General features: G+C 44.6%; 1 protein-coding gene across 1 annotated transcript in view; it reads right to left on the bottom strand.

The window, feature by feature from the left end:
- itga1 (integrin, alpha 1) overlaps nucleotides 1-13,192 on the bottom strand; it is a 292,234-nt gene that overhangs the window by 59,192 nt on the left and 219,850 nt on the right. Inside the window, exon 17 of the mRNA XM_068032751.1 lies at nucleotides 11,878-12,047. Within this exon, the coding sequence (XP_067888852.1) occupies nucleotides 11,878-12,047 (170 nt within the window). The remainder of the gene's footprint in view (nucleotides 1-11,877; nucleotides 12,048-13,192) is intronic.

Below are 13,192 nucleotides of genomic sequence, written 5' to 3'. Positions count from 1 at the left end.
GCATGAGCGGACATTTTGGTGGACAAATCCCTCATCGACTAATTTATTGACTAGGTTTCACAATTTATTGGCAAATAGCAAATATATAAAATATCAAACTATAAATTTTATTTAAGCAGTTCTGTCCGTTGGATTGCTAACCTAACAAGTTTTGACATTTTTTTTTGGTTTTCAGTAGATTTGTTGGGAATTTAGAATAGAGGGAATGGAAGTTAAGGCAGCTGTACGTTCCTCCTGCAGAATGTGGGAGGTAAGGGTCGCCAAGAGTGTCCCTGCTGAATGCATCTGCGGGAAGTGCACCCAACTCCAGCTCCTCGAGAACCGCGTTAGGGAACTGGAGCTGGAGCTGGATGAACTTCGGATCATTCGGGAGGCGGAGGGGGTTATTGAGAGGAGTTATGGGGAGGTAGTCACACCTCAGGTAAAAGAAGTAGGTAGATGGGTTACCGTCAGGGGAAGGAGAGGGAACCAGCAGGCAGTGCAGGGATCCCCTGTGGCCGTTTCCCTCAACAACAGGTATACCGTTTTGGATACTGTTGCGGGGGACGACTTACCAGGGGTAAGCAATGGGGTACGGGTATCTGGCATAGAGTCTGTCCCTGTTGCTCAGAAGGGAAGGGGGAAGAGGAGCAGAGCATTAGTCATTGGGGACTCCGTAGTTAGGGGAACAGATAGGAGGTTCTGTGGGAACGAGAGAGACTCACGGTTGGTATGTTGCCTCCCAGGTGCCAGGGTTTGTGATGTCTCGGATCGTGTTTTTGGGATCCTTAAGGGGGAGGGGGAGGGGGAGCAGCCCCAAGTCGTGGTCCACATAGGCACCAACGACATAGGTAGGAAGAGAGATGGGGATTTAAGACAGAAATTCAGGCAGCTAGGGTGGAAGCTTAGAGCGAGAACAAACAGAGTTGTTATCTCTGGGTTGTTGCCCGTGCCACGTGATAGCGAAGCGAGGAATAGGGAGAGAGAGGAGTTGAACACGTGGCTGCAGGGATGGTGCAGGAGGGAGGGTTTTGGTTTCCTGGATAATTGGGGCTCTTTCTGGGGTAGGTGGGACCTCTACAAACAGGATGGTCTTCACCTGAACCAGAGGGGTACCAATATCCTGGGGGGGAGATTTGCTAGTGCTCTTCGGGGGGGTTTAAACTGCAGGGGAATGGGAACCTAAATTGCAGTGCCAGTGTACAGGATGTTGAGAGTAGTGAGGTCAGGGATAAGGTTACAAGGACGCAAGAGGGCACTGGCAAGCAAGAACCTGGTTTATAGTGTGTCTACTTCAACGCCAGGAGCATCCGGAATAAGGTGGGTGAGCTTGCAGCATGGGTTGGTACCTGGGATCTCGATGTAGTGGCCATTTCGGAGACATGGGTAGAGCAAGGACAGGAATGGATGTTGCAGGTTCCGGGATTTAGACGTTTCAGTAAGAACAGAGAAGATGGTAAAAGAGGGGGGGGGTGTGGCATTGTTAATCAAGGAGAGTATTACAGCGACAGAAAGGACATTTGAGGACTCGTCTACTGAGGTAGTATGGGCCGAGGTTAGAAACAGGAGAGGTGAGGTCACCCTGTTGGGAGTCTTTTATAGACCTCCAAATAGTTCCAGAGATGTAGAGGAAAGGATAGCGAAGGTGATTCTCGACAGGGGCGAGAGTAACAGGGTAGTTGTTATGGGGGACTTTAACTTTCCAAATATCGACTGGAAGTACTATAGTTCGAGTACTTTAGATGGGTCAGTTTTTGTCCAGTGTGTGCAGGAGGGTTTTCTGACACAGTATGTAGACAGGCCAACCAGGGGCGATGCCACATTGGATTTGGTACTGGGTAATGAACCCGGCCAGGTGTTAGATTTAGATGTAGGTGAGCACTTTGGTGATAGTGACCACAATTCGGTTAGGTTTACCTCAGCGATGGGCAGGGACAGGTATATACCGCAGGGCAAAAATTATAGCTGGGGGAAAGGAAATTATGATGCGATTAGGCAAGATTTAGGATGCGTAGGATGGGGAAGGAAACTGCAGGGGATGGGAACAATCGAAATGTGGAGCTTATTCAAGGAGCAGCTACTGCGTGTCCTTGATAAGTATGTACCTGTGAGGCAGGGAGGAAGTTGTCGAGCGAGGGAGCCGTGGTTTACTAAAGAAGTTGAAGCGCTTGTCAAGAGGAAGAAGAAGGCTTATGTTAGGATGAGACGTGAAGGCTCAGTTAGGGCGCTTGAGAGTTACAAGCTAGCCAGGAAGGATCTAAAGGGAGAGCTAAGAAGAGCAAGGAGAGGACACGAGAAGTCATTGGCGGATTGGATCAGGGAAAACCCTAAGGCTTTCCATAGGTATATCAGGAATAAAAGAATGACTAGAGTTAGATTAGGGCCAATCAAGGATAGTAGTGGGAAGTTGTGTGTGGAATCAGAGGAGGTAGGGGAAGTGTTAAATGAATATTTTGCGTCAGTATTTACAGTAGAGAAAGAAAATGTTGTCGAGGAGAATACTGAGATTCAGGCTACTAGGCTAGATGGGATTGAGGTTCACAAGGAGGAGGTGTTATCAATTTTGGAAAGTGTGAAAATAGATAAGTCCCCTGGGCCAGATGGGATTTATCCTAGGATTCTCTGGGAAGCCAGGGAGGAGATTGCAGAGCCTTTGTCCTTGATCTTTATGTCGTCATTGTCGACAGGAATAGTGCCGGAAGACTGGAGGATAGCAAATGTTGTCCCCTTGTTCAAGAAGGGGAGTAGAGACAGCCCTGGTAATTATAGACCTGTGAGCCTTACTTCGGTTGTGAGTAAAATGTTGGAAAAGGTTATAAGAGACAGGATTTATAATCATCTTGAAAAGAATAAGTTCATTAGCGATAGTCAGCACGGTTTTGTGACGGGTAGGTCGTGCCTCACAAACCTTATTGAGTTTTTCGAGAAGGTGACCAAACAGGTGGATGAGGGTAAAGCAGTGGATGTGGTGTATATGGATTTCAGTCAGGCATTTGATAAGGTTCCCCATGGTAGGCCAATGCAGAAAATACGGAAGTATGGGGTTGAAGGTGATTTAGAGCTTTGGATCAGAAATTGGCTAGCTGAAAGAAGACAGAGGGTGGTGGTTGATGGCAAATGTTCATCCTGGAGTTTAGTTACTAGTGGTGTACCGCAAGGATCTGTTTTGGGGCCACTGCTGTTTGTCATTTTTATAAACGACCTGGAAGAGGGTGTAGAAGGGTGGGTTAGTAAATTTGCGGATGACACTAAGGTCGGTGGAGTTGTGGATAGTGCCGAAGGATGTTGTAGGGTACAGAGGGACATAGATAGGCTGCAGAGCTGGGCTGAGAGATGGTAAATGGAGTTTAATGCGGAAAAGTGTGAGGTGATTCACTTTGGAAGGAGTAATAGGAATGCAGAGTACTGGGCTAATGGGAAGATTCTTGGTAGTGTAGTGTCCAGGTGCATAAATCCCTGAAGGTTGCTACCCAGGTTAATAGGGCTGTTGAGAAGGCATATGGTGTGTTAGCTTTTATTAGTAGGGGGATCGAGTTTCGGAGCCACGAGGTCATGCTGCAGCTGTACAAAACTCTGGTGAGACCGCAACTGGAGTATTGCGTGCAGTTCTGGTCACCGCATTATAGGAAGGATGTGGAAGCTATGGAAAGGGTGCAGAGGAGATTTACTAGGATGTTGCCTGGTATGGAGGGAAGGTCTTACGAGGAAAGGCTGAGGGACTTGAGGTTGTTTTCGTTGGAGAGAAGGAGGAGGAGAGGTGACTTAATAGAGACATATAAGATAATCAGAGGGTTGGATAGGGTGGATAGTGAGAGTCTTTTTTCTCGGATGGTGATGGCAAACACGAGGGGACATAGCTTTAAGTTGAGGGGTGATAGATATAGGACAGATGTCAGAGGTAATTTCTTTACTCAGAGAGTAGTAGGGGCGTGGAACGCCCTGCCTGCAACAGTAGTAGATTCGCCAACTTTAAGGGCATTTAAGTGGTCATTGGATAGACATATGGATGAAAATGGAATAGTGTAGGTCAGATGGTTTCACAGGTCGGCGCAACATCAAGGGCCGAAGGGCCTGTACTGCGCTGTAATGTTCTAATTCTAAAAAAAAAAATGTGCCATTGTATTAATTGACACACAGTTAGTTGTTAGAACACTAGAAATAGTTAACAAGGTCATTATCAGCTTTATTGCTAAATGGCTTTATGTAAGAAGTGCAATTGTCAAAGACCTGTCAGTCACAGATCTTTCACATGAAATGAACTCTATATTTTTGCTGTGGCGATGAAATATTTTGGTAGATGGTTACAGTCACTGTTCTCACACACTTTTTCCTTGCATATAAAAGCTTAATTTTATTTAAGCACAATATCCAAATCATAGTTTAAAAAGATTGAGGTTTCTATTCCAGTTCAACATGCATACACTGGAATAATAAATAATAATCGGCAGACAAGGCAAAAGCAAGCTTGATTGATCCCAATTTAAGAACTGGCATAATACTGCTTTTGATCTGAACTCATCCTGAGATCCTGGGCTTTTAAGGGACATTAATGTTTGTTCTTTTGGCAAGAAATATTGCTTATTTTGTGATTATTTATCCAGTAATTTAGATTGTAGCATGAAGGCACCGTGTTTTGAAACTATTTATTCTTGCTACATCTCATAACTCTGCCTAACAATTGTGCAAAACACTGAATGTTAACTTACTAATTTTAGAAAATAGATTCTGAAAATTCCAGACAAAGGCACAACAGTAACTTTGAGCACACAAAGGCCTGGAGTTTCCAACTGCACTGGTTTTTCAGAACAATTCTCCCAAAACCAGCTTAACCAGTGAAAAAGATGGAGGGATTTAAGAGCAAATTACATTCAGCACAACCCAAGTTTCTGCTTGCTCAAAAAAAAACTTTGTACTGAAAGCAGGACCCGTCCTAAAAACTGGCCATGCCCCAGGGTGAATTAATCATGGTTAGGTGTTTGCTTGCAAGGAGTCTCCAAAAAATAAGTTGCTTCTTTGGGTGCAAATACACTAATAAGAATGATCTAAAAGGTTTTGAATTTCTTTTAAATTTACTAAGGAACTGACTACTCTACATCAATAACTAGCAAATGGTTCTAAATATTTTTAAAAAGTCATTTCCAGTAATTTAAAATGGGGTTACTCAAAAATGGTGATTTGACACTGATTTAAAATGTGCCCTTTTTTTTTATAATAAACCCATTTTCAGCCATCAAATTGCCTCAAGTCACCACTTTTAAATATATTAAAGAATATTTTTCAAAGCAATTAAAAAAAAAATGTTCTAAAACACTGGCTGATTGTGCTTATTCATGGCAGATTTCGCGTTTGACAATATGTAAATGATTTTCAGTGAAAATGTGAGGAAAAGAACACTATACAAAATGGATGCAATTTTTGGGCAATTTGCATCCATTTTGCTGATTTTGGCCAAAATAGAAACTTCACTCCAAATTGTTTAGGATGCGAACGTAAAATTTATCCTTAGAGTCTCTGTAAACAAAAAGCAAATGTTATGTTCTTATTGGGATTATGTAAAATACAGGCCTAGATGTTGCACTGGCAATGACAGTGAAACAGCGTTCACTGCCATCACTTCTCTGAAACTGACCAACTTCTGGGGCCGGATTTTCAAAGCCCGCTGAGTGCGGGAATGGCTGTGAGCGTGATTTGAATATTGTGTTCTCGCAGGTTGGCACCGCTGCCTTCAGAACCGGATGCTATTTTCAAAGGGCCACTGGCAGGGAGGAATTAGGTCGGGCGCACGCGTCCAATTAAGTGCCTGTTGAGCTTATTAAAGAGCTCATTAACAGGCTTGCCAATGTCAGTGAACAATTTTTAAAGGATGGGAACGGGGGAAGTCACCATAGGGGAAATATGACAGGGTTGTGAAGACGTGAATAGGGCGGAGGGCCATGGGAAAGGCTGATTAAATTAAAGCAGAGGCAGCAAATAACATTCAGCTGCTTCAGGTGTGCCTCAGTGTAGCTTTTGCTGCAGCTGGAGGAGTTGCATTTCTCCGTGGAGAGTGGCAGGAAACCGGAGAGGGAAGCAAGACCGATGGCAAAGCTGTGGCAGCTAGGGTTGGCAGGGGCAGGCCTGGAGAACGTACACAAAGCCCAGTTGACGGAGGCCAAATGGGAACAGGCTACTCTGATATTGGACAGAGCAGCCAGGATGAGCTTCAGCAGATGCAACCTCCTGGACAGCAGGAGACCAGAGGAGCACACCAAGGATGCATTTCCATGCCCACACAGACCCTCTGAGCTCCCTGGTAATTCCTCTGTCTTGGCAACGGCAAGCCCAGTGATGCTTGCCTTTAAAAATTGCAGTCAATTACCTGTTCCCGCTTTGCTAATGCTTCTGGCGCCTCTAATTGAGGTCAATTACATAATTAGCATTTAAAAATAACGCTGCACCAGGACTCGGATATGTTCCGAATGTTGGAGTCCCAAAACAGAAATCCGGCCCCTGGAGTCTACATATACTCAGTTATACATGAAAATCCAGAAGCTGCTGTCAGTGATTCGACCCTACTCCAGAGAGTGCAATGTTGAGGTCGCCCCAGACTACAATGAAGTAGAAATCACTGAACTGTCAAAAGAACTTGTCCTTTTTACACTATTAGTCTTGCTGTAAAAACCCTTGAAAAAATTACAACTTATTGAATGAGGTGTAACTGGGTTTTTGACAGCGTACTAAGATCCTAAATTCTGCTGAAAAACCTTTCTGGCCATGGAAAACAAATTTTATATTTTTGGAATGGTAAATTTCTCCATTATGATAAACAAATCACATTTTAAAGTAATACTTTTTAATAATAAAAACAAGAAATGCTGAAAATACTCAGTAGGTCTGGCACCATCTGTTGAGAGTGAAGCAGAGTTAACGTTTCAGGTCAGTGACCCTTCATCAGAACTGGCAAATGATAGAAATGTAACAGGTTTTAAGCAAATAAAGCAGGCAAGAGATAACAAAGGGCAAGGTGTTGATAGGACAGAGGGTCACAGAGAATAACTGACCAGCAGGTTATGGAGCAAAGGCAAACGGTATGTTAATTGTGTGTTGAAAAACAAAGTGTTAGTGCAGAGACGGTGTTAATCGAAAGAAACATGACCAGCCTTGTCCAATGCACAAACATGAAAAAAAACAGTGGGTAGACACATGGTAAAAAATGATGAAACAAACTAAAATCAAATAAATAAAAATAATAAATAATAAAGAAAAAAAAGAGAAAACATAACTAAAAATAAAAAGGGGGGTCCGTCATGCTCTGAAATTATTGAGCTCAATGTTCAGTCCGGCAGGCTGTAGTGTGCCTAATTGGTAAATGAGATGCTGTTCCTCGAGCTTGCGTTGATGTTCACTGGAACACTGCAGCAAGCCCAGGACAGAGATGTGGGCATGAGGGCAGGGGGGAGCGTTGAAATGGCCAGCAACCAGAAGTTCGGAGTCCTGCTTTCGGACTGAGTGGAGGTGTTCCGCAAAGTGGTCACCCAATCTGCGTTTGGTCTCCCCAGTGTAGAGCAGCGAATGTGAGCAGCGAATACAGTATACTACATTGAAAGAAGTACAAGTAAATCGCAGCTTCACCTGAAAGGAGTGTTTGGGGCCTTGGATGGTGAGGAGAGAGGAGGTAAAAGGGCAGGTATTACACCTCCTGCATTACATAGGTATTACATAGGAAGGTGCCGTGGGAAGGGGATGAGGTGTCGGGGGTAATGGAGGAGTGGACCAGGGTGTTGTGGAGGGAACGATCCCTTTGGAATGCTGACAGGGGAGGGGAGGGGAAGATGCATTTGGTACTGGCATCACGCTGGACATGGCGGAAATGGTGGAAGATGATCCTTTGGATGTGGAGGCTGATGGGGTGGAAAGTGAGGACAAGGGGAACCCTGTCATGGTTCAGGGAGGGAGGGGAAGGGGTGAGGGTAGAGGTGCAGGAAATGGGTCAGACACGGTCGAGGGCCCTGTCAAGCACAGTGGGGGAATCCTTGGTTGAGGAAAAAGGAAGACTTATCAGAAGCGCTGTCATGGAAGGTTGGATCATCAGGACAGATGTGTCGGAGACGGGGAAACTGGGAGAATGGACTGGAGTTCTTACAGGAGGCAGGGTGTGAAGAAGTGCAGTCGAGGTAGCTGTGGGAGTTGATGGGCTTACAATGAATGTTACTAGACAGTCTATCCCCAGAGATGGAGACAGATGGAAGGAAAGGGAAGTGTCAGAGATGGACCATGTAAAGGTGAGAGAAGGGTGGAAATTGGAAGCAAAGTTGATAAAGATTCCCAGTTCAGGGCGAGAGCAGGAAACGGCACCAATACAGTCACCAATGTACTGAAAAAAGAGTTGGGGGATGGGGCCTGAGTAGGACTGGAACAAGAAATGTTCGACATATCTCACAAAAAGACAGGCATAATGAGGACCCATGCGGGTACCCATTGCAACACCTTTTACTTGAAGGAAGTGTGTGGAGTTGAAGGAGAAGTTGTTCAATGTGAGAACAAGTTCAGCCAGGCAGAGGAGGGTGGTGGTGGATGGGGACTGGTTGGACCTCTGTTCAAGGAAGAAGCGGAGAGCACTCAAACCGTCCTGGTGGGGATGGAGGTGTAGAGAGAGTGGACGTCCATAGTGAAGAGGAGGGGGTTGGGGCCAGGAAACTGGAAATTGTCAACATGACAAGGTTTCTTTATGATATTTCATCTTCTACCTTAATCCCGTGTGTATGTCCTAATCTTTATTTAGCTCTCTGTAAAATGCAATTAGAAGTGAAAGATAATCAGTGCATTTTACTCTCTGGTTTGCTGTCATAGAGTCATAGAGTTATAAAGCATAGAAACAGGCCCTTCGGCCCATTGTGTCTGTGCCGGCCATCAAGCACCTAACTATTCTAATTCCATTTTCCAGCACTTGGCCTGTAGCCTTGTCTGCTATGGCATTTCAAGTGCTCATCTAAATACTTCTTAAATGTTGTGAGGGTTCCTGCCTCTACCACCTCTTCAGGCAGTGCGTTCCAGATTCCAACCACCCTCTGGGTGAAATTTTTTTTCCTCAAATTCACTCTAAACCTCCTGCACCTTTACCTTAAATCAATACCCCCTGGTTATTGATCCCTTCACTAAGGGAAAAAGTTTCTTCCTATCTAACCTATCAATACCCCTCATAATTTTGTACACCTCAATCATATCTCCCCTCAGCCTTCTCTGCTCTAAGGAAAACAACCCTAGCCTTTTCTGTCTCTCTTCATAGCTGAAATGCTCCAGCCCAGGCAACATCCTGGTGAATCGCCTCTGCACCCTCTCCAGTGCATTCACATCCTTCCTACAGTGTGGTACCCAGAACTGTACACAGTACTCCAGCTGTGGCCTAACTAGTGTTTTATACAGCTCCATCATACCCTCCCTGCTCTTATATGCTAAGCCTCGGCTAATAAAGGCAAGCATCCCATATGCTTTCCTAACTACCTTATCTACCTGTGCTGCTGCCTTCAGTGATCTATGGACAAGTACACCAAGGTCCCTCTGACCCTCTGTACTTCCTCTGTGATGTTGGGAATGGCATTAAACAGGAAATTAGAGATGCATGCGATAAATGAACATCTGTAATTATGGGTGACTTTAATCTGCATATAGATTGGGCAAGTCAAATTAGTCACAATACCGTAGAGGAGGAATTCTTCGAGTGTATACGGGATGGTTTTCTGGACCAATGCATTGAGGAACCAAATAGAGAACAGGCCATCCTCGATGGGGTATTGTGCAATGAGAAAGGAATAATTGACAATCTGGTGGTGCGAGACCCCTTGGGGACAAGCGACCATAATATGATAGAATTCTTCATCAAGATGGAGAGTGATGTAGTTGATTCTGAGACAAGGGTCCTGAATCTTAGTAAAGGAAACTACAAAGGTATGAGGCGTGAGTTGGCCATGACGGATTGGGAAATGTTACATAAAGGGATGATGGTGGATAGGCAATGGCAAATATTTAAAGAGCACATGGATAAACTGCAACAATTGTTTATCCCTGTCTGGCACAAAAGTAAAACGGGAAAGGTAGCCAAACCATGGCTTACAAGGGAAATTAGAGATAGCATTAGATCCAAGGAAGAGGGAAATAAATTTGCCAGGAAAAACAACAGACCTGAGGATTGGGAGCAGTTTAGAATTCAGCAAAGGAGGACCAAGGGATTGATTAAGAAGGGGAAAATAGAGTATGAGAGCAAGCTTGCGGGGAACATAAAAACTGACTGTAAAAGTTTATATAGGTATGTGAAGAGAAAAAGATTGGTGAAGACAAATGTAGGTCAGAAAAAGGGGAATTTATTATGGGGAATAAAGAAATGGCTGACCAACTAAATGCATACTTTGGTTCTGTCTTCACAAAGGAGAAGTTTTAGTTTTTAGTTTTAGTTTTAGAGATACAGCACTGAAACAGGCCCTTCGGCCCACTGAGTCTGTGCCGACCATCAACCACCCATTTATACTAATCCTACACTAATCCCATATTCCTACCAAACATCCCCACCTGTCCCTATATTTCCCTACCAGCTACCTATACTAGGGGCAATTTATAATGGCCAATTTACCTACCAACCTGCAAGTCTTTTGGCTGTGGGAGGAAACCGGAGCACCCGGAGAAAACCCACACAGACACAGGGAGAACTTGCAAACTCCACACAGGCAGTACCCAGAATTGAACCCGGGTCGCTGGAGCCGTGAGGCTGCGGTGCTAACTACTACGCCACTGTGCCGCCCTCATTCAGGACTGAGATGAGGAGAAATTTCTTCACCCAGAGAGTGGTGAGCCTGTGGAATTCGCTACCACAGAAAGCAGTTGAGGCCAAAACATTGTATGTTTTCAAGAAGGAGTTAGATATAGCTCTTGGGTCTAAAGGGATCGAAGGGTATGAGGCGAAAGCGGGAACAGGCTACTGAGTTGGATGATCAGCCATGATCATAATGAATGGCGGAGCAGGCCCGAAGGGCCGAATGGCCTAATCCTGCTCCTATTTTCTATGTTTCTATGTTTCCTGGGGTCCTACCATCCATTGTATATTCCCTTGCTTGTTGGTCCTGCAAAAATGCATCACCTCACACTTCTCGGGATTAAATTCCATTTGCCATAGCTCCGCCCATCTTACCAGCCCATCTGTATCATCTGTAAGAATACTTCAATGTGATTGGCTGCTTAGCCTGTTGGATAACATCACTATTGCTAGCTCCTTGACTTGGTGCCAGGTTCAAACTGACACCAGGATGGGGGAAATTGATGGGGAGATGATGGCGTAGTGGTAATGTCGCTGAACTAGTAATCCAGAGGCCCAGGCCAATTCCCTGGGGATCGGGGTTCAAATCCTGCCACTGCAGCTGGTGGAATATAAATTCAATTAAGAAAAATATGGAATTGAAAGCTAATCTCAGTAATGGTGCCATAAAACTATTGATTGTTGTGAAAATCCATCGGGTTCACTAATGTCTTTTAGGGAAGGAAATCTGCCGTCCTTACCCAGTCTGGCTTACATGTGACTCCAGATCCACAACAATGTGGTTGACTTTTAACTGCCTTCTGAAGTGACCTAGCAAGCTACTCAAATGTCAAGGGCAATTAGGGATGGGCAACAAATGCTGGCCTTGCCAGTGATGCCCACATCCCATGAAAGAATTAAAAAAATGCCATAGAGGTTGCGAGATCTCTGTGGGCAGCTTTCTTTGAGGTCAGGAGTGAGTTCCATCACTTCACTGCTGACTGTGAAATCCTGGCCAAGATGTTACATGCATTACACCCATACATCGAAGTTCAAAGGAACTACATTTGTCCAAAGTGAATTACTCAATTGTCTTTGGCTTCGCACAAGCAATGTTACAATCCCTATAAACATACCAACTGGTTGTAATGGTTCTTTAGCAGACTTCAGGCTCATATTGAAGCAGATCTCTGCTGTAATACACACTGTTGGTTTCTCGTCAATTACACAGTTGGTGTTCTGGATATTGATCTTGTTGGGTTGAAATTTCAGTTTGCTAATCATCACTTGAGCTATGTCACGGGACCTAGTAAAAGATTTTAAAATCACAATCACAAAAATCCTGTAGCATTTTCAAATACTTCCAGCAGCGTTTTTATAGAAATATAGAAACATAGAACTAGGAGTAGGACTAGGCCATTCGGCCCTTTGAGCTTGTACTGCCATTCAATACGATCATGGCTGATCGTCCAAACTCAGTACCCTGTTCCTGCTTTCTCCCCATATCCCTTGATTCCTTTAGCCCTGAGAACTAAATCTAGCTCTTTCTTGAATATATTCAATGATTTGGCCTCAACTACTTTCTGTGGTAGAGAATTCCACAGGTTCACCACTCTCTGGGTGAAGAAATCCCTTCTCATCTCAGTTCTAAATGGCTTACCCCTTATCCTTAGATTGTGACCCCTGGTTCTGGACTCCCCCACCATTGGTAACATCCTTCCTGCATCTAGTCTGTCCCGTCCTGTCAGAATTTTCTTAGGTTTCTATGAGATCCCTCTCATTCTTCTAAACTCTACCGAATACAAGCCTAATCGACCCAATCTCTCTTCATATGTCAGTCCTGCTATCCCAGGAATCAGTCTGGTGAACCTTCGCTACACTCCCTCCATTGCAAAAAAATCCTTCCTCAGATAAGGAGACCAAAACTACACACAATACTCCAGATGTGGTCTCACCAAGGCCTGGTATAATTGCAGCAAGACATCCCTGCTCCTGCACTCGAATCCTCGCACTATGAAGGCCAACATACCATTTGCCTTCTTAACTGCCTGCTGCACCTGCACGCTTACTTTCAGTGACTGGTGCACAAGGACACCCAGGTGTCGCTGCACCTCCCCCTTTCCCAATCTATCGCCGTTCAGATAATAATCTGCCTTTCTGTTTATGCCATCAAAGTGGATAACCTCACATTTATCCACATTATACTGCATCTGCCATGTATTTGCCCACTCACTCAACCTGTCCAAATCACACTGGAGCTTCTCTGCATCCTCTTCACAGCTCCCACTCCCACCCAGCTTTGTGTCATCTGCAAACTTGGATATATTACATTTAATTCCCTCATCTATCTCATTAATATATATCATGAATAAATGGGGTCCTAGCACCGATCCCTGCGGTACCCTACTAGTCACTGCCTGCCACTCGGAAAAAGACCCATTTATTCCTACT

This window comes from Heterodontus francisci, chromosome 1 (genome assembly GCF_036365525.1).
Source record: "Heterodontus francisci isolate sHetFra1 chromosome 1, sHetFra1.hap1, whole genome shotgun sequence".
Lineage (NCBI taxonomy): Eukaryota > Metazoa > Chordata > Chondrichthyes > Heterodontiformes > Heterodontidae > Heterodontus > Heterodontus francisci.
The sequence above is the reverse complement of the archived record's forward strand: the minus strand, read 5'-3'. Positions and strand labels throughout refer to the sequence as shown.